Source organism: Macaca nemestrina, chromosome 4, assembly GCF_043159975.1.
Source record: "Macaca nemestrina isolate mMacNem1 chromosome 4, mMacNem.hap1, whole genome shotgun sequence".
Lineage (NCBI taxonomy): Eukaryota > Metazoa > Chordata > Mammalia > Primates > Cercopithecidae > Macaca > Macaca nemestrina.
The window spans coordinates 47,472,122-47,499,375 of record NC_092128.1 but is presented as its reverse complement, the minus strand read 5'-3'; the positions used below and the strand labels follow the sequence as shown (position 1 = coordinate 47,499,375).

Here is a 27,254-nt window from a genome sequence, read left to right as displayed (position 1 = left end):
AATTGATTCAATTTTAAAATTATCCCAGATACGTTTCCTTAGTTGCTTGGGAATTACATTTGTTCTTTTAAGCAATGTTTTTACACAAGGAAGGTGTATATACTGAAGTGTCCAATAAATATTCAAGCCTAGAAGATACTACTTGGCAGAATGTGAAAAATGAAAAGAATGGAGTTGAATATTTTATTATCTTGTAGGTATCTTAGAATGTCTAAAGGTTTTCCCTTTGTAGAAATGGAGTTTATACTAGCAATAAATTGGGTCTCTTTGCTGGGTGACATTTATCTTTTTACAAATTCATCAAAATGGCCAAACAACACTCTTTACATGGTGCTGGAGGTAGGGTTTTCACGTGATGTGAAACTGCATTGCTTTCGATACTCTGCAACTCCCAGCCTCCTGCAGTGCCCCGCCATTTTTTTTTTTTTTAAACTAACTTGATGGGAATTGCAGACTGAATTAAAATAGTGGGTATCATATAAGGGAAACTATTATTATCAAAGATTGCTCACAAAATATACTAAATTTAGGAAGGGGTTGATTGCTATCTCAGAAATTATTTAAAACAAGGCATTCTAGATTAATATAATGTCTGCAAAGTAAAAGTTTAAAGAAAGTCTCATGCATATTACTACCTGTCATATAAAATGTCACTAACAGCTTAGTTTTCTTGATTGGGATATCTATATGAGAACTATGAAAGCAAAATTAAATAGTATATTACTTACTCTTAAGAAAAATGGAAATTTTTTTCCATAAAATCCAACTCTGAAGAACTCTGGTTCAAGACGTTGCTGGTCCATAATTTTGTCATACAAAGAGGCTTCCATCATCTAGAAAGCACAGAAAAGTTCTAAGCATTTTATCTCATCTTTCGTTTCTATCAAAGTTAGAGAATAAGATTTCTCTTTTATATAAAGGAGAACTTTATTTTAATTGAGTTTGCCGAAAAGAAGGTCTGACTTTCTTTTTGATGCTTTAAGTTGGGGATTGGCAAATTTCCTCTATAAATGTCCAGAGACTGTTTTACATTTTGCAGGCCATATTGTCCCTTCACAACTATTTAATTCTGCTAGGCCCAAAGGCTGTAGTTTGCTTACCCCTGCTTTAAAGGATCAAGTGTATTATCACATGTTATCCCAAGAGAAAAATTATTTCTACGCATGTAGTCTATCAAGAAAAATATTTTCTTCACAATTAAGTAGAAATTAACGTGAATTATTAGAGGCAAAACCTTTCTAGAGAATTCTCGTGCCAGATGTACTTACCTGTGGGTTTGCCTCCACCTGCCTATGGTAATTCAGGACATTTGGAAGGTGCAATCTTGCACAGGTTGGGCAAGGATAAAACAACAAACCAAACCAAAGGAGACCCATAGTGCAAAGTGCTGTCTGGGTTGAAAGCTCTTAAGTGCGCCTGACAATGTTGAAACTATGAAGCATATAAAGCTTATGGTTTCCCATTCATGGCATTATCATCCCCAGGGTTTCCAGAGAAAGACTAATATTACACTTGAAGATTCCTCCTCTATCCCCCTTCTAGTAACAGCACCCCAAAGAGCAGTTGGCATGAAGTATAATGCTTTGGGTTTATAAAAATCTTAGTGACTATGGCACCCAAGGGCTCTCACAAGTAAACATCATCACCTCGCTTCTCGTCACAGGAACAGGATGCCAAGAGATGAACATCAATGTTTTTATATAAAACTGCAGTGCCTGCCAGAGTCAACATGATGGACTGAAGTTAAAACAGGGTTTTTCTCTTTCGTTTTCATGTTAGGAGAAGTATCGATGAACTGCTGACATGAAATACTGTGCCAAAAGGACAGAGTCAGTTCCTGCCAGTTGAATAAATTCCTTGTTGGGGTGTAAGGGATTTTATGAGCTGTTACAGGTTTATGGTATTATCTCTTAAATGGCTACCTCAAAATTAAAAGGCAGTATTGTAATCTTTTTTTAATGTATAAAAACTGATGATCCTACTTTAGAAACCCCGAGGAACTGACACACTCAGCAGGATCTTGTGTATTACAAGATGACACAAACGTTCATGCTGCTCAAGAGTAAGGACTTGGAGGGCAAGGAGGACTTGTCTGAACCTCAGAGCAAAGCAGGTATGAAACATCTGGTTCAGAGAAACAGAGTACTCAACTCCTTGAGCTCTTAGGTGCTAAAATCTCCATCTAAGTCCCGCAAATAAAAACACATTGCTGAAGCTAAAGAGAGGTGACGCGTACAGAATTTGGCCCTAAATTATTTAGAAATAGGTCAGCCATTCCCACAGATTTGCAGATTATGGGACTAAGAATGGTATATTGTTACAGAAACATGTGTAAGTGGAAACTCTTCAAACAGGGTGGAGATTTTCCACAATAAACTAAAAGTGTTAATCCTGGATTAGACTGTATATTTCATATATGGTGTATTAAACAGATCAAGCGCTCACTTTTTTATATTAAATAAAAGCATTACACAAATCAATTTGCTATTTCTCTGTATAAATAGCTAAGTATGCTTCAGAGGATTTATCTTAAAAAATGTTTCTGCAAGACCACAGAGTTAATTTCATAGAACCACACTGGAAAGCTAATCACAAAGGGAGGCTATGGCCTGATCAGGATGCAGTCAGGCACCTTACCCGCATCTTGCTCAGGTTTCTGTAGTCATAGTAACTCTCATACTGCTCTGCAATCTTCCGGCACAAGATAATGCCATTCTCCCAACACTGTGGACAAATGAATGAGATCAATGCAACCATCCGACAACATCCACTTACTTCTACCCAAAAGTCAGAACATGAGTGTGTTCAGAGCACCAAGCCTTACTCCTTAATCTTTTTTTTTTTTTTTTCGAGACGGAGTCTCGCTCTGTCACCAGGCTGGAGTTGCTCAACTCGGCTCACTGCAACCTCTGCCTCCCTGGTCCAAGCGATTCTCCTGCCTCAGCCTCCTAAGTAACTGGGATTATAGGCAGGCACCACCATACCCAGCTAATTCTTGTATTTTTAGTAGAGATGGGGTTTCACCATGTTGACCAGAATGGTCTTGATCTCCTGACCCCATGACCCGCCCACCTTGGCCTCCCAAAGTGCTGGGATTACAGGTGTGAGCCACCGCACCTGGCCACTCCTTAATCTTTATAACATACCTTTAATCATATCATTGAGACTTTAAGCTTGAAAACACCATGTAATTAAAATGTAAATTATTAAAAATCCTTTGAATGCTGGAAACGATAATCTACCACAACAGTCATTAATATTTGGTGCATGAACAATATTTTTTGCTGTCATTCCAGAATCATCTTGAAATAACTACAGTTCCACAATGGCCGAGTAGATGGATATAAACAGGCAGAGGAGAGAATTACCACTGACCCCTAAGGCCCAATTATCTGTGACTGGTACCCTGGATTTCTTGCTTGGCTTAGTTGTGCTTGCAAATTGTGAGAGGTCTAACCCAGCTGGTTACTCTCAGCAGAAATGTATAAAAGTCTTTGATCTAGTATAGGTGTCAGCAAACATTTTCTGCAAAGGGCCAGAAAGTCAACACTTTAGTCTTTGAGGACCATATAGTCTTTGTCACAATTACTCAATTCTGCTGTTATAGCACCAAAGCAGTCATAGACACAATTAAGCATGGCTGTGTTCCAATAAGAATTTAGGGCCAATAAAACATGCATTTCATATCATTTTCACATGTCCCAAAATGTTATGATTCCTTTGATTTCTTTCAAACATTTAAAAACGTAAAAGAGATTTGTAGCTTTGGGGCTGCACAGAAACAGGCAGTGAGTCATGTGACCTGTGGACCATAGTTTGCAACCCCTGATCTAGCACAAACTCCTGGGGATGGACCAATACATGAATCCAGAGAGTTTGTACCACCTTATCCCACAGGTGGAAACTTTACAGCAGGAGGGCACAAAAACATTTCTTTTGGTATTCATGTAATGGTATGTCAGTGTAGCTAGATAAATAATAAAGGAAGATGTGAAAGAAGCAATTTCCTTGCATCAAATTTTTACGTGTACCCAATTATATTTTGTAAAAGAATTACAGCCATTGGTTGTATTTTAATTTTCTGTTTAACCTTCGCAATCTGGAAGATATATTTGAGTCTAAGACATGTACCACCAAAGCATCCAAGTGTTCAAATCCAATAAACAATGGTGGTCAGATTCATGAATTTTTTAAAAGAGGACTACAAGCCCTTGAAGAGGGGGAGGAAGTGGAGGGAGGTGATGTACTGAATTGCTTTATGAGGTCAGTGAGGTTTTTTCAACACCTCAAGGCATCTCTTAAGTATATGATGGGATGCCACAAAATTCTTTAAACAAATTAAGTTTCATATATTTTACCTTAAAGTAGAATGGGGCAGAATGCATCCCAATTTCGGGAGACTGTGAAGGGTGATAATGGTTTTTCAGAGAATATAATACCTGTGTGCTACAGTCTGCACATTTGGGTCTCCTACAAATTCGTATGTTGAAATCCTAACCCCCATGGGATGGTATTAGGAAATGGGGTCTTTGGAAGTGATTAGGTCATGAGGGTGGAGCCCTCATGATTGGCATTAGTGCCCTTATAAAAGAGGCCCCAGAGAGTTAGCCAGTCCCTTTCACCATGTGAAGACACAGCAAGATGGCCCTCACCAGACACTGTATCTGCCAGGGCCTTGATCTTGAACTTCTCAGCCTTCAGAACTGTGAGAAATAAATTTCTGTTGTTTATAAGCTACCCAGTCTAGGGTATTTTGCTAAAGCAGCCAGGAATGGACTATGTTACTGGCGATCAAAATCTCTAAATCCTTGTTTATCAAAGTGTAACGAAAAGGTCACGCACATTGGACTCTCCTAGGGTCCTTGTTAAAATCACAGATTCCCCAGCCTCGTGCCAGACAAGGCATGAATCAGAATGGCTGATTCAAAATCAAAACGAATCAGAATGGCTAGGAGTGGGGCCTAGGAATCCTCATTTTAACAAGCTCTTGGGTGTTTCTAATATACGTTAAAATGTGAGGATCTCTGCTCAAGGAGGTGGGCATTCATACACTAGAAATGAAAGGGAAAGGGACATCAACACCACCACCCCAGGAGGGACCCCGGGTGGGGCAGGGCCACTTACTTTGCCTCTGTCAAAGTTCTGGATGATGGTGAGGTGCAGGTGCTCTTTGCGCTGCCATTCTGTTTGCATGGGGTAGGTCAGGAACTCCCTGAGGGGCCGATCAGACCATTCCAGTAGCTCATCATATAAGAGGAGGGTATATGCAGCTTCTGCAAGTCACGTGGGAAGGCAATGATTGAGACAGGACCCCAAGCCACATTCCTTCAAATGTGGCCAGTTTCCGACAAACTGGGAAAAAAAATACTATTTTCTAAACTTCGTGATATAGCAGAAAAATGTCCAGAATATATGCAGCAGTAGGGTAATGAACGAGGACTTCCCCTGGATGATGGACTTGGGCTTCTCAGAGATCTGTACTTCATCTTTTGTTTCCCTGTAATTTCTGTTTCTGTTTTTGCCTTTTGTTTTTGTTTTTCCTAAAATGTCTGTATGCTACAGCATAATAAAAATGTGTAAGGATATCTTGCTGTTGCTGGTTCAAAGATGTGGGGAGACAGGCCTTTGTTTGCTGGGAGAGTTCACTAGTAAGTTCCTTGGGGACTATGAGCATCTTCCAAAGAGCAGGCTTAGGAAACAAAAAATGGCAAATTCTTTGGAATAATAAAGGGCTGAAAAATTGAAACTGGTGAGGAGCGGGGATCAGAGTGGAGGCAGAATTTACAAGGGGCAAAGAAGCCAGAGAGAAGCTGAGTGAAGACAAAAAAAAAAAAAAAAAAAAAAGAAAAAGAAAAAGAAAAAGAAAGAAAAAAATCTAGCAACAGGGTAGGAATTGGAGAGGGTGGAAATGCTGGATGAGGAGTAGGGGGAGTATGTCGGTGTGTGGGTGTATTTGTGTGTGTGAGAGAGAATGAACTGTTGCAGGCTGTGTGACATGACCACCTTGCCCCAGATGGCCCCACAAATCTTCTGTAAAGACTACTGATATCATTACGTGCTTGACATGGTTGAATTTCCTGCAGAAACAAGGGGTGATTTTTCCATATACACATAAGTAGAAAAGGTGACTTATGAATTTAAGTATAGTTGGCAGATAGTGTATTTGACAGAATACTTGCCATTCTGCAGGTCTCTCCTTTTCCTGAACTGTAAATATAGCCAAATAGATCAAGAATAGGGACCAGAATTGTCACTGATAAAGGACTATAATAATTTTTCCTCTAATGTCATAATAGCCAACTCAATTACTAAATTGAATAAAATGGACAAATACTTAGGTTATTCGTCCATTTAACTCCACCTCATAGGTTTCTCAAAAGACATAATGGTAGCTTTTCAGATGGTATCAACAATGGTAATTCCTTTTCTTCATTTATTTGCCTTTAGGGTAACTACACATAAAGCCCTAAAGTAACATGCTAAGTTATAATGCTATGATGTGGCCATCTCCATGTAAAAAAGATAGTTGCAATAAGAAGGGCCAGGGCCCCTATCACAGGCTCTGGTCTTTTTTCTCTTCAATTACATTTGGTGAGCTTATACAATCTCCTGGTCAATCAATTACTATTGTGAAAGCTTTCCTAATCCACCAGCAGTCTCTTATCCCCCTCCACTCAGTTTGCAGTTACCAATATGAACTTCTTTCAATGCAAATAAATGATGATGTTGCTTCCCTGGTTAAAACCAGTCAATGACTCTCAGTAGCTCAAACAATAAATTTAGGTCTCCTACAGTGACAGAGAAGGTTGCTCATGATCTGGTTCTTACCAGTCTCTCTATCCCCATTTTCCCATTGGCTCTCCATGTAGTACAAGTATGAAAGAGCCCACCTCCAACTCTTTTAAGAAGCTTCAGTAGCTGCTGAGGCTCCAGTCCTCATAGTTGGACCCCCCGGACTCCAGTATCCACTTTCCAGGAATGAGCAAGATGCACTGTGGTCCAGAGGCAGCTGGGCACAAGAAAGCTGCCCGACAGGGACAGGGATGCCTTCTGTTGCATGCACTCTTGTTGGTCTCTTTCTTTATGGGATTGAATGTAAGATGGACAGAGAAAGCAGCCACTAAAAAGGGTGTCAGTTAACTGGTGGATGCAGACACAGAGCTGAATCACCATAACATAGGTAGCCATGGAAGACTGCTCTGATTGCACAAGAATTATAATAACCAGATCCTCAGAAGAGTGCTGTTATTTTAATAGGCATCTAGTTTTCTCTGACATCCCTGAGATGATCTCCTGATGTTTAATTCCCCATGTATCATTGTAATAAATGCTAAGTATCTAAGGAAACTCTACGTGTATTTTTGTTCTCGCATCCACACTCTTTGCTCTTGTCATCCAAACAAGCTGTGCTTCCTCTCACATACCTCTCTGATTCACACCTAAGGGCCTCACAGCTTGCGCCTGCAAGACTTTCTTTCCCCTTTAGCAGAAATAACGCCTACTTTCTCTCAATGACCCGGCTCAGGAGTTATCTTCTTTGTCACTCAAATTTCTTTTGTGTATCTGCCAACATGTGAGTACTCAGAAAATACCCCAGAGACTAACTGATCATTTCAAAGGATTAGGAAGACTGAGTGATGTCCTTCCCACAGCTACCTACAGGCAGTGATGACTTCAAGGGTGATGAAAGTCAAATTTACAGAGACAGAAAGTAGAATAGTAGTGGCCAGGGGTAAGAGGAATGGGGAGTTAGTGTTCAATGGGTACAGAGTTTTAGTTTGGGAAGATGAGAATAGTTCTGCCCCTGTAGTCTCAGGTACCCAGGAGGCTGAGGCCAAGAGTTCAAGATCAGCCTTGGCAACACAGTGAGTCCTCGTCTCTAAAAAAATTTGTTTTAAAATTAAGTAGGTGTGGTGACACACCCCTGTAGTCCCAGATGCTTGGGAGGCTGAGTCATGAGGATTATGTGAGTTCAAGACCAATCTGAGTGATACAGTGAGACCCCCATCTCAAACAAAGTTAAAGTTCTGGAGGTGGATGGTGGTAATGGTAGCACGACAGTGTGACTATACTTAATATCACTGAACTGTACAGTTAAAAATGGTTAAGATGGTAAATTTTATGTTATGCAGAATTAAAAAACAAAAAGAGGCCAGGCACAGTGGTTCACACCTGTAATCTCAGCATTTTGGGAGGCCGAGGCAGGTGGATCACCTGAGGTCAGGAGTTTGAGACCAGCCTGGCCAACATAGTGAAACCCTGTCTCTACTAAAAATACAAAAAGTTAGCTAGGATGGTGGTGGGCGCCTGTAATCCCAGCTACTCGGGAGGCTGAGGCAGGAGAATCACTTGAACCCAGGAGGTGGAGGCTGCAGTGAGCTGAGATTGCGCTATTGCACTCCAGCCTGGGCAACAAGAGTGAAACTCTGTCTCAAAAACAAAAACAATCCCCCCCCCAAATCAAAAACAGCAATGAAGGTCTCCAGTCCCCAAATGTTTTCCCAATCAGCTTGCCCTTGTAAGGTCCTGGGATGGGTGGAATGCCAGGTGTGGGTGAGGTGCCCTGGGAAAGCCTGGGAAAAGAAGGCATTAGCAGGCAATCAGATGAAACTGACAAATGACTGAGCGATGACATGGAAAAGATGTGAAGACAAATTACACCTGTTTCAGAATTTGATTTGGGAAAATGACAACATGTATCTGAGGAAAAAAATGTGTCTAGAGGAAGCAGTAGTAAATTTTTATTAATCCCATTCTACCATTTTGAGAAGTGTATTACAAGGACACCAATATGCAAAAAAAAAAAAAAAAAAAAAAAAGAGAGAGAGAGAAGAATAGAGATGAATTAGGAATGGAGGATGCTGTCACAAAAGGCTGGAAAAGGGTTAAGTCACTTAAACAGAATCCTAGAAAGACAGAAAAGTTCCCCATCAATTTCACTGTCTCCAAGTACAGAAATGAAGATATAAGAGAGAAGAATAAAATGCTACATGGGAAAAGAACTGATTTCTTATGACTTTGGGGAACACAAAGACTGCAAGTTGAGTAAACAAATGGGATTTACCCGTTTTTGAAATATAATCAGACAAATTTGGACTTTATTTCAGAGAACCAAAATATATCTATTATATATCTGGAGTAGCTTATCCTTACTTCCCTTCTGCGTTTTTTTTATGAACTTTAAAATTTTTTAAAAGTTTACTTCTTTTTTTTCTTTTTGAATTGAGAATTACCAATATTGAGAAAGAAAATCTGCTAATCAGGTGTTAATATTTAATAATTAAAGGGTACATTAATTTGTGATGCATTTATTTAAATCTCACATTGCTAGGCACTATTCTAAGAACTGAGAAGACTAAAGTAAGAAAAACATCACTGTGGGCTAGGTGCGGTGGCTCACACCTGTAATCCCAGGACTTTGGGAGGCCAAAGCGTGTGGATCTTCTGAGCTCAGGAGTTCGAGACTAGCCTGGGCAATATGACAAAACCCTGTCTCTACCAAAAAAAAAAAAAAAAAAAATTAGCTGGCTGTAGTGGCATGTGCCTGTGGTCCCAACTACTTGGGAGGCTGAGGTGGGAGGATTGCTTGGGCTTGGGAGGCAGAGGCTGCAGAGAGCCGAGATCGTGCCACTACATTCCAGCCTGGGCAACAGAGTCAAACCCTGTCTCAAAAAAAGAAAAGAAAACATCATTACTGTACTCAAAGGACCCTTTAACTGAAGATTATCCATATATACATGCATGCATGTACATACACAATATATAATATATAATCACATAATATGCAATTATTAATTTAAAAAAACCAGTTTGATATGTACTTTAATAGAAATCTGGGGCCGGGCATGGTAGCTCACACCTATAATCCCAGCACTTTCGGAGGCTGAGGCAGGTGCATCACCTGAGGCCAGGAGTTTGAGATCAGCCTGGCCAACATGTCTCTACTAAAAATACAAAAAACTTTAGCCAGGCACGGTGGCAGGCACCTGTAATCTCAGCTGCTCAGGAGTCTGAGGCAGGAGAATCGCTTGCTCAGGAGTCTGAGGCAGGAGAATCGCTTGAATCTAGGAGGCGAAAAGTGGCAGTGAGCCGAGATCACACCACTCTACTCCAGCCTGGGCGACAGAATGAGACTCTGTCTCAAAAACAAAACAAAACAAAACAAATCTGGAAAAAATGCAATGGGAAAAAAGAGATGGGAAAAATCACTCAGCCTACGGGAGGATTGTGGGGCATGGAGATGGTGAGAGAAAGAGAAGAAAAAGAACTTCAGGAGGGGGATGGCTGCATGGAAAAGAAGGCGAAGGAGCTCATCCTGAAGGATGAAAGGAGGGTATGTGGTACAAGTGGTAAGATGAGGCTGAATAGCAGGCGTTGGTTCAATTACAACAGACCTTGAATAAAGAATTTGTAGTTTATTTTGTAGAACACATACACTGACAAGAGAGTGCTGTCTAGGGAAGGAGTTGGCAAACTTTTTCTTAAAGGGCCAGACAGTAAATAATTTAGGCTGTGGTCTTTGTCTCCACTACTCAGTTCTGCCACTGTGGTGCAAAAGCAGAAACAGACAGTACATAAACAAGTGGGCATGGGTGAGCTGTTATAAAACTTCCCTTACAAAATAAGGTAGCTAGCCTGTAGGTTGTAGTTTGCTGACTCCTGTCCCAAAGAGTAACTGGTGATAGTCCAGAGGCAGTCAGGTGAGAAATGATGAAGGTCTAACTGAGGCAGTGAAGATGGGAATAGTGAAAAGGAAATGGTTTTGAGAGATTTCTAGGAAACAGAATTAATAGAACTTCATGAATGATTATTTGAGGGAGGCTAGAAAAGTCAAAGATACACCAGGGTCTTCTGACTGAGTAAACAGTGATGTTACTAATTGAGACAGTGGAACCTCAGCTAGAGGAATGTGTAAATTCTAGGAACACAAGTACCATTTCAGAAAGGATTCCCTTACTCTTTTAAAGCTGGGGGAGGAGCCATGATTCAGGAGTTCCTTGGAAGAACAGTGTGGCAAAAGACCAAGATTTGTAGTTCCCAAATCTAATTAAAGGGTTCTGCTTAAGATGGAGTACATCCTCTCTCTCCCACTGATTACAACTAAACAGCCTGGAGAGACTATATAACACAACTATTGCAGGACTCTGAAAAGTAAGTAAGAGCAGGTGGACTGAGGAAAAAAACTAATACTCAAAGAATGACATACCATAGTTAATTCTGTTTTTATTTTTCGCCTTCCATATCTCCTGGCTTAGACTTTCCTGTTTCCTGGAACTGCAAATGGGAACAGACAGAAAAAGCTCCAAGAAAAGTTCCTTTAGTTGGAGTACCGGGTAGAAGGTCCCCTGTGGGGTGAAGCTCTGTAGAAATTTCTGGCCTCACTCTGAGTTTCAGAAACAAAGCTACACAATGCAGGGGTGGCAGTGAGTGCAGTGGCAGTGGCAGTAGTGCCTTCTATGAGCTCTTTTCTTTCACTGCTTTGCCCACAGAGAGACCAATTGCAGAGAGAGCATCATGGCATGAAGAGGATCAAGCCTTGGCTATATAGCCAGAGTACTAGGAAAGGAAGTTCTTGGGAGACAGGAAGAATGGGGAGGATCACAGAGGGGAGGGAGCTCAAGAAAGGGATGCTAAATTCTGTATATGAAGTCAGACTCATCTCCAAGGTGCACAAGTGTAGAACAAACCAATGGATCAATATAACAAGGACTTCTATCTGTTAAAATTTAAAAAGTTAATGTCTTCCTAAAGATTTTAACAGAATCCAGAGTCCTAGAACATAATATTCAAAAGGTCTAGAATATAATCCAAAATTATCTGACTTTAAAAAAACTAAACAACTCTCAAAGGGCAAAAGCAATGAAAAGATGCCAACCCCAACTAGATGCAGATGTTAGAATTATAGCCAAAGACTATGAGGTAGTTATTATAACCATGCTCCACGAAGTAAAGGTGAACATTTTTGAATAAATAAAAAGATAGACATTCTTTGCAAAGAAATTGAAGTTGTAAAAAGAAAATAACTACATGGAAATTTTAGAACTGAATAATGCAATAACAAAAATAAACATTTCACTGGAAAGGCTCAATAGCTGAATGAAGTGACAGAAGAAAATCAGTGGACTTAAATCAATAGACATTAGTGATGTGAAAAAAAAGGAAGAAGAAAAGTTGAACAAAAATGAACAGAGTTCCAGGAACCTATGGAACAATATCAAAAGGCCCAACATTAATGCCATTACAGTCCTCAAAATGAGGAGAAGAACTGGTAGAGAAATATATTTAAGGATATAACACTTGGGAACTTCCCAAATTTGGTAAAGGAAATAAATGTACAGATCCAAGAAACTCAGCAAACCCAAACAAGTTAAACTAAACAGGAAAACCATGCCCATACATACAATAATCAAACCACTGAAAACCAAAGATAAAGTCCTGAAGATAACCAAAAAAAGTTACAAATTTCAGGTAGGTGAGTAATTTATTTTTATTATTTTTTGAGACAGGGTCTGGCTCTGTCATCCAGGGTGGAGTGCAGTGGTGCGATATTGGCTCACTGCAGCCTCTGCCTCCCAGGCTCAAGTGATCCACCTCAGCCTCCCGAATAGCTGGGACTACAGATGTATACCACCATGCCTTGCTAATTTTTTGTATTTTTGGTGGAGACAGGGGTTTCGCCACATTTTCCAGGCTGGTCCATAACTCCTGGGCTCAAGCGATCCACCTGCCTTGGCCACCCAAAGTGATGGGATTACAGGCGTGAGCCACCAGGTCCGGCCTCGTAGGTGAGTAATTTAAATGACTGCATATTTCTCGTTAGACACCATTAAGGCCAGAACACAGTGGAATTATATTTTTAAAGTACTGAAACAAAAGAACTGTTCACCTACAATACTGTATCCAGCAAACATATCCTTCAGGGATGAAGGTGAAATAAAGACATTCTTAGATGAAGGAAAACTAAGAAGATTCTTCACCACTGCATCTGCTTTAAAAGAAATACTAAAACAAGCTCTTCAGGCTCAACAAAAAATTATAATAACAGAAGGAACCTGGGAACTTCATGAATGCAGAAAGAAGAACAGAAATGGCAAACATCTGAGTAAATAGAATAAAGTATTTTTATCCTCTTAAATTTGTTAAAATAGGTATGACTATTGAAAGGCAAAAATTATGACATCATTTGATGGGACTTTCAATGTATGTAGATGTAATACATATGACAACTACAACATACAGTGGGGAGGATAATGAGACCTACATAGTTGTAAAATTCTCATATTTAACTTTGATATGGTTTGGCTGTGTTCCCACCCAAATCTCATCTTCAATTGTAGCTCCCACAATTCCCATGTGTCATGGGAGGGAGCAGGTGGGAGGTAATTGAATCATGGGGGATGGTCTTTCCCATGCTGCTCTCATAATAGTGAATAAGTCTCACAAGATCTGATGGTTTTATAAGGGGGAGTTACCCTACACAAACTCTCTCTTGTCTGCTGCCATGTAAGATGTGCCTTTTGCCTTCCACCATGATTGTGAGGCCTCCCCAGCCACGTGGAACTGTAAGTCCATTAAACCTCTTTTTCTTTATAAATTACCCAGTCTCAGGTATGTCTTTATCAGCAGTGTGAAAACAGACTAATACAAACTTGAAGTGGTAAAATCTTAACTATAAGCAGACTGTAAGAAGTTATGTATGTATTTTGTAATCCCAAGAGCAACCTCTGAAAAAGTATGCAGAGATATAGTCAAACAACCTACATGTGTGCCTATATGTATCATGTATATGATATATATAGAATCTGCAGAAATATTCAACTAAAAATAAATTTTAATTTTAAAGTAGAAATGCTTGAGTCTTCCACTCAAATTATGAAAAGCGTAGGAATGATCATGCTTAATACACCAGCCCCTTCCCCAATCTAAGCCAAAAGACAGAATTACCTGTAAAGTTCTGTGCTTTGAGATGCAGATCATAGAGTTTGTGAATGTAGCGTATATACATCTCCTCCTTGTTCAGTTCAGTCTTATAGAAGTTCTGTAAAATAAGAGTACAGGTATGGATAGTTCCTCAACAGTCTGGCCTACAATTATCTGCCTTTTACTCTGCTAACGTTCCATGTCTGAAGCCAAGAGAACTGATGCATTTTTCCATGTAAATATCTCTAAAAATGAAGTAAGGTGGGTCAGTGACAGTGTCAGTCATTTCCTAGCAATTACTGGATAAGTTGGTATCTTGTTATTTTTTATTTTATTTTATTTATTTATTTATTTTTTTGAGACCGAGTCTCGCTGTGTCGCCCAGGCTGGAGCACAGTGGCCGGATCTCAGCTCACTGCAAGCTCCACCTCCCGGGTTTACACCATTCTCCTGCCTCAGCCTCCCGAGTAGCTGGGACTACAGGTGCCTGCCACCACACCCGGCTAGTTTTTTGTATTTTTCTTTAGTAGAGACGGGGTTTCACCGTGTTAGCCAGGATGGTCTCGATCTCCTGACCTTGTGATCCGCCTGTCTCGGCCTCCCAAAGTGCTGGGATTACAAGCTTGAGCCACTGCGCCTGGCCCCCTTGTTATTATCAGGTTATTATCCCTGATTCCTATTTCTTTACTTTTTATGATTTTTTGTTAGTTTAAATGTCAATGAACAATCAGCCTGTTCAACTAAAAAATATTAAGAATATGTAACAGATTAACCCATTTATTAACTTTGTTGATTTATATTCAAAGGACAGTTTCTTTCATTTTAAATTTCAAAGATATTTTGTTCTAAAGAAAAAAGTCTCAGCTGGGCACGGTGGCTCATGCCTGTAATCCCAGCACTTTGGGAGGCCAGGGTGGGTGGATCACGAGGTCAAAAGATCGAGACCATCCTGGCCAACATGGTGAAACCCCATCTCTACTAAAAATACAAAAATTAGCTGGGTGTGGTGGCACACACCTGTAATCCCAGCTACTTGGGAGGCTGAGGCAGAAGAATTGCTTGAACCAAGGAGGCAGAGGCTGCAGTGAGCCAAGATCATGCCACTGCACTGCAGCCTGGTGACAGAGCAAGACTCCGTCTCAAAAAAGAGAAAAAAAAAAAAAAAAGCAAAAAGTGTCTAAGACATACAGGTAAGGATGAGTAAAAGCAATGTAAAAGAATGTGAAGGAGGGTAAATAAAAAGGCTCTTTATTTTTAAGATGTTATTCTGCATTTCCTACGTGTTGGACTTCAAATGTTTCTAGTTTATGTCCAAAACATAAAGGGACTAAGAGATTTTATTTCAAATTATTATTATAGAAACATGCTTACTGAAAATATTTTGTTTCCTAAGAAGTATTTAGATCTTAGGAAACATCTCTAAAATGTTTTTAACAAAAACTCAACTTTTACTTACCTGGACACATTATGTTGGCTATTTTATTTTTAGACAGAGTCTCACTCTGTCACCCAGGCTGGAGTGCAGTGGTGCAATCTCAGCTCACGGCAACCTCCGCCTCCCGAGTTCAAGTGATTCTCCTGCCTCAGCCTCCTGAGTAACTGGGATTACAAGTGTGCACCACCACACCAAACTAAGGATTTTTAGTAGAGATGGGGCTTTGCCATGATGCCTAGGCTGGTCTTGAACTCCTGACCTCAAGTGATTCACCTGCCTCGGCCTCCCAAAGTGCTGGGATTACAGGCATGAACCACTGATCCTGGCCTAGGCTGGCATTTTAAAGGCATACTCATAAGCATCCAAAGCTACTTCTTCACCACATTATAAAGCACATAAGTCCTCACTGAACGTAGTCAACATAAAAGTGAATATAAATGAAGTTGGGTTCTAGTAAAAGCATAATGTTGTCAGTCTCCAAAAAAGACACGTTTAGTGAACAAATCATTGTGCATTATGAAATCTCTGCTGGAGACACTTGAACTACTATCACTATTTATTGTTACTGTTTTATTTGATGCCAGTTGGTGTGTGGAAGAAGGGGAAATCGGTGATGAGGGAATAAATCTGTTGACTTGCGGGAGTGACAGGCTTTTCTAAGGAGGAAAGACCAGGAATTCTAAAAACGTTTTAAAGCTGATTAGCTAGACAGGGCTTTGGTAATAATGGACCAACCTAGCAAGTGTGGCTGTTGAAATGGTACTTGGGCTTGAAGCCTAAGGATCTGCTATCAAATGTACTTTCTGCCCATTACCTAACAGATGTCCGTTCTTCAATCTGAAGACTCTTCCAACTTTGAGACACTGATATTAAGTCAAATACAACATAATTTTTTTTTTTCCAATTTATACCATTATCCTCCTTCTTTTACTCTTGTCTCCTGTAGATCTTGGCATTCTTTAAAAAGTTCAGTAAATAATGCTATTCACATCTCTCTTATTATAACCAAAATTATTTTAATTAGCAAGAATTGTTGTACCATAAACACAAATCTAACAACTCCACAGCAGGTTTTTATATTATTAAAGGATGATTTGCTCTAATAGCTTTCTGGTAAGAAGCAGCTTTGAGAACAAAACAAGCAATCACTCTAAATAAATAGTTATCTTAAAAAAAAAAATCTCCAGTCAGCAGATGATAATCTTTCAAATGTCTGACAAAGTGTGTGACACAAAGAACAAAACAATAATTACATTTCCTAGTATTAGTCATATCAAATATTACTTTTTTAAAAAAACCAATTTAACTCGGATCTTGTAAGGAATGCCAAAGCTCTCCTGAAGACAATCTGGAATTGACTTTTCCAAAAAGTTAAGAGAAGTCTCTAAGAGGAAGTGAGTAATTGAAGAGAACCACATTGCTACTAGAAAAAAATCAAGAACTTTCCATGTGGAGTAGAGGCTAAAACGATTAGCTTCAAAGTTATATTTTTGGTTCTTTAATAAGTATTCTTCTGCTAGTCTGAAATAAGTAGAGCTTTTGAAGTGTTAAAATTTTCTAGAAGGACTATTCTTGGTCAGTGCAAAGCTATCAGGATAATGTCCCAAGTGGTTAGTATTGTGGCCACTGATTATACTATGTTAAATCTCAGGTGTATTCCTACTGGGAGACTAAATACATTAAAGGCAGAGCATTAACTCTTTCATCTAAGGAAGTGATCTCTTCTTTTATACCAATTGTGGAAAAGAACATAAGGTCTATATTTATTTGTTCATCTCCAAATGGAAGGTACTTGTGAAAGAAGATGGAAGAATGGAGAGCATTACTTTGGGGAAAGGTAAAGACTTTGAGGTTATTTATGAGACTTTGTGCCTGGAGTTGAGGCAGAATCAGGGTTAAGAAGACAGAGAAGATCTAAAGCACTTAGCTTTTCTCCCAACACTGACATACAAGCAGAGACGTGGGAGAAACTCAGGCTGAAGGTCTTGACTGTGATGAGAGGCTGGCAAAAGCAGGTAAGAAACTGGAGAATCAACTAGGAAATTTAAGAGAGGGAATGACTATGTTCAAGGTTAGAAATGAGTATTGAGAGCAGAGGTCAATGGTCTGACCCAGTGAGCCTGGGCTGATGGCCTACAGGTTACCGTTGGGTCTAATGAAAACATTATGGAAGACAGTGAACAAGATGTGGCCTGATAGAGGATGCTTAGGTTTCACTATTTTTAGGGACCGATATTGGAGGTGGAGATGTAACAATTAGATTAAAAATGCGGAGGAGGCAGTGGGTGTGATAAAGACGGATACCATCCTAGACTCAGAGATGAGGAGCAGTGCAGCAAAAAATGAGGAAAATAGATGAAAAGACAGTCACAAGAAAGCAGAAGCCCTGAGCTTTGAAGACGGACTGTGACAGAAGTAGACAAAGTAATACAAAACAAAACAAAACAAAAAGACAGAAACTGATGAGCTAAGAAAAGGCAAAATCAAAGTAGGGACAAAAAAGAATTTCAAGGTGCAAGCAAATAGAGAACAATATGGTATGTGAGGAACTCAAATGATCAGAGTAAGGATAAGGATGACTGTGCAGAACTTAGAATGTAATAGATGGCAAGGATTCCTTTATTCTATAAAATATAACAAAAAGAAACCATGAGATTCATAAATACAGAAATAGACTTTTCCTGTATTTCATATTTTCCTGTACTTTAAAGGAACTTATGAAAAACATTAATTTGACTTATGCTAAAATATGAAAAATAAATGTCTAAATGTAGGGCCACTCCTTTGCTCTGCGGTAAGAATACCATTCTATTTAATAGTTAGTTATGTGACATTTTATATAAATGTTGGCTTGCCCAGGACAGCTTTGGATTAGCCTGTTATTCTTACAGAATGTTTAATTTTACTCTCAAAAATGTCCTGCTTGGTCATCCTAGTTATAAAGCAAACCTTAACAAAACTGCTATTATGAATTCAATTTGCAAAAAAGCTAGAGTGAAAATTAGCATGTTAAATAGAAAACTGTCATAAGTTCACAAATGAAGAGATCACTAATATTTAAGAAAATATGGACTGCATATCAGTCTGTGAGAAAGGAAAAGAAGAACAGAAAGAAATTGTTACACAAAAGTAGAAAGACCTCTAACAGGGGACACAGTGCTTTTTCCCAGGACAGCAACAAGACTCTAGGGGGGTGATGTAGTACAACCAGGAAACCAAACAGCATCACTCTGGGATCCCACAGGGGTCTCCTATTAGGGCTGCGGGGAATGCAGGGGATGCACTTTGTAATGTCGGGGACTGAGGATTTCCTGGGCTTTAATTTAACCTGTAGCTCACTATGCTTCTCTTAAAAACACTTGTAAATTTAGAAATAACTCTTCTAAGGAACATCACATTGCAGATTAAACACAAACAAAACATAGTATTTCTGGGAAAAAAAATACCAGTATTAGGAGAAAAGGAAAAAAAGGGGAATAGTTTACTAACCAGAAGGCTAACTGTGCAGCCAATCTTTTTGCCATCTACCTCTCCCATTTTCATGCAGTCCCTAAAAACAAAAAGCAATAGTCAGAACTCAGAACTTCCTTCCTAGGGGCAAACACAATTTGTTCTTTTTGGGGGGAAAAAAAGAAAGAAAGAAAGAAAGAAAAAGAAGCCACTTTTAAAGACCAGAGGCAATTTGCATGCTCCAAGGACTGATAATCTAATCTCTGGGGAATCTGGGGAGTCAGAGACTCTTGAGCATCAGCTTCCGTTAAGAATTGCATTGCCATGTCAAGATTATGCTCCCTCTCAATGGACATGGGCTCAGGAAGTTAGAGTGAAAGTGTGTTATTGTACACTTTCTACAGTGGGATGAGAAGTGGTTGGTAAGCCTGGCCATTAACAACGAGAATGAGGGTTTCATTCCTAAAATAACACCAAACCACCATGTATTTAAGTGGGATGAACTACTTTAACAGTTTAGATAATATAAAAATAAAAAACATAGGTCTACGGAAGGTGACAGTGTAAGTTTCATCCCACCCACGTCCCCTTTTGAAGAGAATAACAAGACTGTACAATTCTCCGTCACACTGTTTTCACCCGAAAATGGATTGGTTCTACTGGTTCTAGGGGCTAAGTTTAAATATCAAAATAAAGATTCTTTTTTTTTTTTTTTTTTTTTTTTTTTGGGAACTCTCAGGGACTCTGAGAATCCTCTCAATTCACCAAGACTTTGAAAGAACTATCAAAAAACAAAACAAAGCAACAAAAAAGAAGCAAAAGCTCAAATTAATGGCTCTGAACCAGCTGGTTAGAAGTTCATTATCTTAGTACACCAGGTTCCATGGTCTGATAATCAATTGAGTGATTCACAAGAGTGGAACGTTGATTGTATTCTATTTGATTTTCTAACTGGAGTTTAGCATGAACTGGAGTTCAGAAAAACATGCGACTTGGCTTACCTGTAATCTAACAACCTCTCCATTAGACGAGTTACAGTAGCAATTAATGAAACGCCACTTTCCCGCCATGTTTCCCGCTCAATTTTCTTTAGTAGACTGGAAAAGAAAGAACCCGGGGCATTTTCAACATTTATTTTTATCAGTCACCATGACAACCACTTTACTTTCATCAGTACCTTAAATGCCTTAGCAACCACTGCAACATCTCACAAGTAGCACAATTTGCAAACAATGTCTTACCTAGGATAGGGACCAAATAGTGGAATTCTAATCCAGGAAGCATTGACAAAGCAAATTGATTTTCAGATTATCCAAGTCATAAAATACAAACACATGCATATAATCATATTTTCAAAATACACAAGCATCTCACAGCTCAAAGACATTTTTTCCTAGTTTCTCTCTTACACTAACAGAGGCTTGCGTCTTACCACATCAAATAACACTGCAAAAAGCAAAAACAGGAGTGCCTCCAAGTTTACTTTTAAGCAAGATCTTGCTTTATTCACATAAAAATATTTTCCTACCTCTCAGTGGAATGCATCTTCATCCAAGCAATTTTACTGCAATGCAACTGCTACAGGAAAATCCTTGTACAGACGGTATGACGTTTTGCGTTTTTTCCTTTCACTTAACATTTGCCCACTCAATACATATTGTACTATCTGTGCACTCACTCAACAGTTTCATTCATTTTGTCACTGATCACAGAGGATTTTCTGTGTGGTTGTTAGAGCAGACTGATGACAAGTACCGAACCACATCTCTCCTCCTACATTTCCCCTAATCCTAAGCACCTTGGAGCAGAGGTACTATGTAAACACAAAATAATAACAATCATGATAATTAGAATCTGTGTTACTTTCACTCCCACTTCTCAGCAAATTAACACAGTATTTGGCAAAGGCTTTATGATTGAACTTTCCCCAAAAGATAAAAGTAAGAACATAAGCATGGCAATATGTGGATACTTCCCTACCCCTCGAAATTTAATGATCGTCATTTCTGTCTAGAATCTTATTTGTCTTTCATCTTAATTTCAGGAATAAGAGAGAAAACATTTCTTACAAGTACAATCTAAGCATATCATATATGTACTTAGTTCAAAAATAAACGTTCAAGAAGAAAGCTGTTTTGTCAAAGCTTTCTCTTGTCTGTGGCTATGTTCTCTTCCAAGTTTTCTCTCCATCATCCCCCATCTCTTTCTCTTGCTATTGGCATTCTAGTGCCCAGCCTTCTGTCTTGTCTCCTCCTCTGTTTCCTATGCATCTCTCATCCTGTTTTTCTGGTTTATTCTAAACTGTTTCTTAGGTTAAGGGTGGAGACTGTATATGGAAGGCATGGAATCTGCCCTGACCAGTCCTGCAGGGAAGGTCCCCTAGTTTGTTTAAAATGTGCTTTCTTTTAAAAACTCTGAGCAGCACCTGTTTCAGGCTTAAAGTGCAAATTGTATTGAACTCAAATGAAAATCTGCCTGCCAAAAAGCAATGCGGAATGATGTAGAAATTTCCCCGTGACAGCCTACACCTCATACTTTAGAGGCTGAAAAACAAAGAACTCAGGTTAGGTAATAATTCTAAAAATACATGGAGACTTCTTTTATGGGCATAAGTTTCATTAATTTGCACAGACTTCTGATGCAGTAAGAACTACACAATCGTCTTGTAAGAAGAGGCAAAGTTATGCACAGCCTGTTTCCTTGACTAACTCAAGACCAAATGCTAGGACTGAGTCTAAAACCCAGATCATCTGTGTGCTCAGCCAGCCTTGTTCCTTCTCTCGGGAAGCTTGCCATTTCTGTTTTCCTGATACAAACTGAGAAAGAGAGGCTATCAGCAAAAAGACAAGAGTCTTTCTAGGTAACCTGGGTGAGAGTGGCTATTTTCATTTGCTCAATGATAACGCCCACGTACCCACATTGAGCATATAGGGAGCCCTAATAACAGTGAAAGGGGGTTTCTCATTGCTAATTGATAAGGCTTCTTTCTTCTGTGCAATAGAAATTCCTAACACTGGGAAGCAAGATAATGGCCCTGCAGGGATGACACTGCTCACCAGGTTTTCACTCTATGAAAGAAATTTGTGTGTGTGTCGGGGATTTGACCCTCAATCTCCCTCTCTTGGTATCATAACGGGGTTATGTAGAAGTCATCACTCTAATACATAACAACTGTGTCTGTACATGCTCTTTTTAATCCAAAGAGAAGAGTTAAAGATGTAAGGTACGGTGTCACATAGTGAATTCTCTGTCTCCAAATGGTAATTAAATGTGTGATCACTAAAAATCTTTGAAATAATGTGGAGTCTTACTGAATTGTTTAGAACTACATAGGAGAAGGCAGAGTGAAAGACTAAGAAAGACCTGAGATGAACGTTACTTCTTCTGGAAAGTCCCTTTGGAACCCCCAAGACTGTAGGTAGACCTACTGTGTGCTCCTACAGCATAGTCACTGCTGCATGCCCAGCCCTGGGGAGTGCCCAGTAAATACAGTGGAATGAGCGAATCAAGTGGAGCCAGGGGAAGCAGAATTTAGTTGTGATACTCTCTTCTGGATATTGCATGTCAGTGTCTATAATCTAGAATTTCAGTGTTATCAAAATGAATATATCTTTTTGAAACTTATTTCAAAAAGATGTAGTATGCATTAATGAAGATAATGTTTGGGCTTAGGGAAAGACGAGTTGAGTTCTTAGGAAGGAAGGTACTAGACAAATTTAAAGTTTTACTCCAAGCGGGCCATTTTGGCAAGCACTACAATTTAGAAAGTAGTGAACTACTTGCAGCTTTTCAGCTTCAGAACAAATTTTAAGAAGTTTTAGACATGAATTACACAGAACAAATGAGAATTTGTACCATATAACGGCATGTGTTCTTAATTCATACCGTGTGCAGTGACTCATTGTGATTATACTAATTCATTGTGATTTCTGTTGCCTAAAAAGCAATTTATTGTTTCCTGAAATAAAGTAATATTTGCACCTTCTTTCTTGTGCTCAGGTAGTAATGACACTTAAGTATCACTTTAGATTTGATTTATTCCCAATATGCTGATCATAAAAGCATGAAAGGAAATTATTTATAGTAGCATTTCTAGTAATATCCTAAAAATCAACAAAAGTATAAAAATCTCTATAGAATGAATCAGACACCTTAAAATATTCCTAATTATAGAGGCTTAATATTTTAATTATTGGTTTGATTCTAATGTCGAGGCACATCTTCTATTTCAAAGTCATATTTATACACAAGCAATTGAAATTGCATACTATCAAGCCTTTATTAAAGTAGATAAGAGGCACTAAAGAACTATGTGGGTATTTATTAATCCTGTGAATTTGTTATAAATAATTAATCACAAATCTCAAGAGATTCATTTCACTGAGTGCTTTCTCATTTTGGTTCTTTGTTCAAACCAAGGACTAGTAACTGAAATGAGAGCAGTTTTCAAAAGCAATTTATTATACTGCATGAGATTTTAATCAGAATTCTTGCTAAACTCCAGGCTGTCATAAAAGACTGAAGCTTTGTACACTAGAATGAATGAGGTCTTAGTGAATAATTATGAAAACTTCTGGTTTAATTACCATATCAGAAAAAAATGATATTGCTTAGAATCCAGTACAAAGAATATATTTTATCACCCACCACCACCACAGGAAATCTCTATACCCTTCTTGGCTTTTCCTTTTAATGTAATTTTCTTAAAAGCTTCAAGATAATTTTTAATCAGGCATGCTAAAATCTATCTAACCTATTAGTCACTAATAATATTCTTCAAGCCTATATATTAATGTTTCTACTGTTGTAAATTCATGATCATAAAATGAATTACAAAGTTTTGGACCTGGCCATCAATACTAACACACTGATACTTAGTTTTGGGTGATACTTGGGCATAAATACAAACACAAATATATTTTGTTTTAGAAAAATGTGTTACTGAATTATTTTGCACTTCTGAAAGAACTGCAAAAATTTTTCAAGCACAATAAGCGAATTCTTCTTTCAAAAAGAAATACTTAGCACATATGTTAGATTTGAAAATGACTAAGATCCATAGGAAACTGTAGAGAAAACAAGTGCCAGAAGTAAAATCCCAAAGCACTAAAACATTCTCACTGTATCTTCTGGCCATTTAAACACAACGCATGAATACTTGGTACAAGCAATTCATCCTGTGGCTATGATCAGATTCTATGGGTAGGGCAACCTTAAAGCCTCTTCACAGCATTCCATTATTTCTCTATCTTCCATACAAATCCAAAATACAGAATTTACTAAAAGTGATTTGCTTCTGAGACATTCTAATAAAAGGCATTTAGGAAGCAATTAATGCTGAGTGAACAATCAGTATTAATGAATTAAATCAGGTGTTGAAGAACAAATGCAAACTAGGTTAATTTTTCAACAGCATATCAGCATCAGTATCTGGCTTTGGAAAGAAGTGCACACAAACATTACAATCACTCCCCTTTTGCCCTCTCCCACTTATAACCCCACTTAAAATCATTATCTTGCAGCAATGGTTTTAAAATTATCAGGCATGAAAAGAGTGAGATTTGTTATGTAACATATGCAACCTGTCCTAATCAGAGATTAAAATAGGAAGACATGCCTAATCATCAACATAATAAGATCCATTCGCCAGAGTTAGGCAATTATCCTTTATTTCACACTCCACAAAGACAAAGCACTCCTGTGAGACCTAAGCTGTCTTTGCAGCTCTCAGCTACCGTGGTGCAGAGAGGCTCAGTACTGACACCAAATCCCCAGAATAGAATCAACTTCAGATAAACATATTACTCACATACTGTTGAAGAGCTCGCGGTATGTTTCGTCACCTTTGCCTTCTGACATCAGGCTATCCAGTTTGTCAATTAGCTTGGCTTCCACCTGAAACATACCCAAATATTATTCTCTTTCCTCCCCTTCACAAGTAGGATTTCTAGGCAAGTTAAAACATATTTATTTATGCCAAGGAAAAAGCCAAGGTGAATTTTGTGAAAGTGACATTATCGGCTACAGCTAATAGCAGGCATCTCTTTGGAATTCTAAGGGACTAATCTAGATAGAGTTACTTGACTTCACACTCCCGGCTGGGTAGCGTTTATTGCTGCCAAAGACATCTATCTATTTGTTGATTCAAACACAAATGCTTGCAGCCCAGTTTAAATGTTTGAATTCTTTTTTAAGAGCTATAAAAACTGGCAAGTCCTGTTTCTTTTTTCTTTTTTTTAAACATCACTATATATAAGGACATCAGGAAACTAACATATCCACATACATTAATTTAAATCTTTGATGTGTTTTACATCTATTTTCTTTCTCAAAACAGTTTGAGGTTGCACTAGATCTTTGCTGAAGTTGAGAACTTGCCTTACCCACGTACAGATGGTAGATCCATAGCAATAGTCTAAGTCAGCAATAAGCAGCGAGAGAGAAAGGACATATTTCCTGAAAACTGTAGTCAAAACATTTATATTTTCCAGGATGTAAATCCTTTGGAACTTGAATATCAGGAATGGAAAAATATTCCTTCATCTATATCTATCTGAGGTGGAAGAGACAGAAAATGAAAAACTTCTCTATGGCCAAAGACAGTTAAAACATTTAGGGACTGGGAGGAATATTTGACTTTGTCAAAAGACTAAGTCCGATTATTATTCCTTTAAACCAAATTTCAATCAAGAGGTAAAGACAGGGGGGAAAGAAAGTGGAGTTTTCTTTCCTAAGTACAATTTTTAAATAGTCTTTCATTCATTTATCAGCTTTCTCGTAAATAAATGTGTATACCAATACAGGCGAAACACCCATGCTTTTGGCAATAGGAGGGTTGCATGTCTGCAGTCAGATTGCTTGACCAGTTGACAACCATTCCTGAGATTTGAAGGAGGCTTCTTCTGGAGAAGCATGAGGAAGTGCCAAACCCTGTGGGCACACAGGTTTGTGCCGTGACTGTGTGAACAGACAGTAGGCCTACTATCTCCAAAATGAAGGACCTGGCAGGGCAAAAGCAGTGGATTCCTTAAGAGATCTGCTTTTGTAATAAGAATGCCTGTTTTCCCAAAATTGGAGCATAACTGTTAGAACCTATGTCAATGAGAAATGGTAAGCTCATTCCCTTGGAATTTCCTTTGTAAGAATTTCCACAGCTCTTTCCTTTAAATTAATTCTCAATGCTTCAAGCAAAGAGCAATAAAACATACTGTGAATCAAATGCTCAAAGCTAAGCGATTCGCCATATACAATGTGCAGACCACTGAGAGCTCAATGAGTTTAATCATTAACTCTCGATTCTTCTGCTCTGTGTCCAACTGGGTGCAAATAAAGTCTCTGCAAGTTCTTAAATACAGATCTGGGAAATCACAAACTTTTTCAGCTGAAAAGGAATCAAATGGTTTCAGGGCTTCACTGGAGGCTCAGGACAACACAGGATCTGAGAAGTATCCACGGCTGTGTGGCTTGGGAGTGGACAGGCCAGGCTGGAATCTAGGTCTGCTGGCCCAGTGTTCATTTCCCAACTCGGAGTTGAATCTGGAAGTTCACAGATGCTTCAGGAGAGCTGAAACTCTTCCAACTCTTCTGAGGAGTACTTCTGCCTACCTGTTTAAAGTTGCCACTCCGCCTCTGCTCCCAGTCCATCATATCATGAAAAATTGGAATCATGACATTCCGAAGATCTGGCTGGGGTATCAAGGTCACTTCTAGGAAGGGGCCAATCAGGGCAGGGATAAAATGAAGCTTGTGCTCTCCTAGAGTGAGAAAAATATTTGAGTTTCAATATATTCAATCTTAATATGATTTCAGAAATTAACATCATAAAATTTGTTTAAAACTATTGCTACAAATATATTCAATTATAGTTGTCTCCTCAAGCAAGAAAATAAAAGAAAATAATCCATGAGATACAATTACAAATTATATAAATAATCAGGAATTGGGGCTGGGCGCGGTGGCTCAAGCCTGTAATCCCAGCACTTTGGGAGGCCAAGACGGGCGGATCACAAGGTCAGGAGATCGAGACCATCCTGGCTAACCTGGTGAAACTCCGTCTCTACTAAAAAATACAAAAAAAAAAAAAAACTAGCCGGGCGAGGTGGCGGGCGCCTGTAGTCCCAGCTACTCGGGAGGCTGAGGCAGGAGAATGGCATGAACCCGGGGAGGCGGAGCTTGCAGTGAGCTGAGATCCGGCCACTGCATTCCAGCCTGGGCGACAGAGCGAGACTCCGTCTCAGACAAAAAAAAATAATAATAATAATCAGGAATTGGTTATGTACCTTATTGTACAGGCATACATTAAAATTTTTATGTGATCATTTAAAGTAAGGCTGAAGAAAGATAACATAGGTGAAGTTTTTCAATATAATTAAGTGAAAAAGCAAAAAGCAAGTGCAATACAGTATGTATAGGAACATTTTTAATTAAAACACACATACACACACACACA

General features: G+C 38.9%; 1 protein-coding gene across 7 annotated transcripts in view; it reads right to left on the bottom strand.

The window, feature by feature from the left end:
* LOC105475271 (dedicator of cytokinesis 4) overlaps positions 1–27,254 on the bottom strand; it is a 474,119-nt gene that overhangs the window by 39,634 nt on the left and 407,231 nt on the right. For 5 of the 7 annotated variants that reach the window (XM_011730368.3, XM_011730365.3, XM_011730370.3 and 2 more), the window contains exons 31-39: positions 26,411–26,559; positions 24,615–24,700; positions 20,047–20,073; positions 19,807–19,902; positions 18,845–18,905; positions 13,945–14,038; positions 5,125–5,273; positions 2,638–2,724; positions 729–833 (exon numbers count right to left, since the gene is read on the bottom strand). In XM_011730368.3, the coding sequence (XP_011728670.2) occupies positions 729–833; positions 2,638–2,724; positions 5,125–5,273; positions 13,945–14,038; positions 18,845–18,905; positions 19,807–19,902; positions 20,047–20,073; positions 24,615–24,700; positions 26,411–26,559 (854 nt within the window). The remainder of the gene's footprint in view (positions 1–728; positions 834–2,637; positions 2,725–5,124; positions 5,274–13,944; positions 14,039–18,844; positions 18,906–19,806; positions 19,903–20,046; positions 20,074–24,614; positions 24,701–26,410; positions 26,560–27,254) is intronic. The other 2 variants (XM_011730372.3, XM_011730366.3) reach the window with 1 other exon arrangement.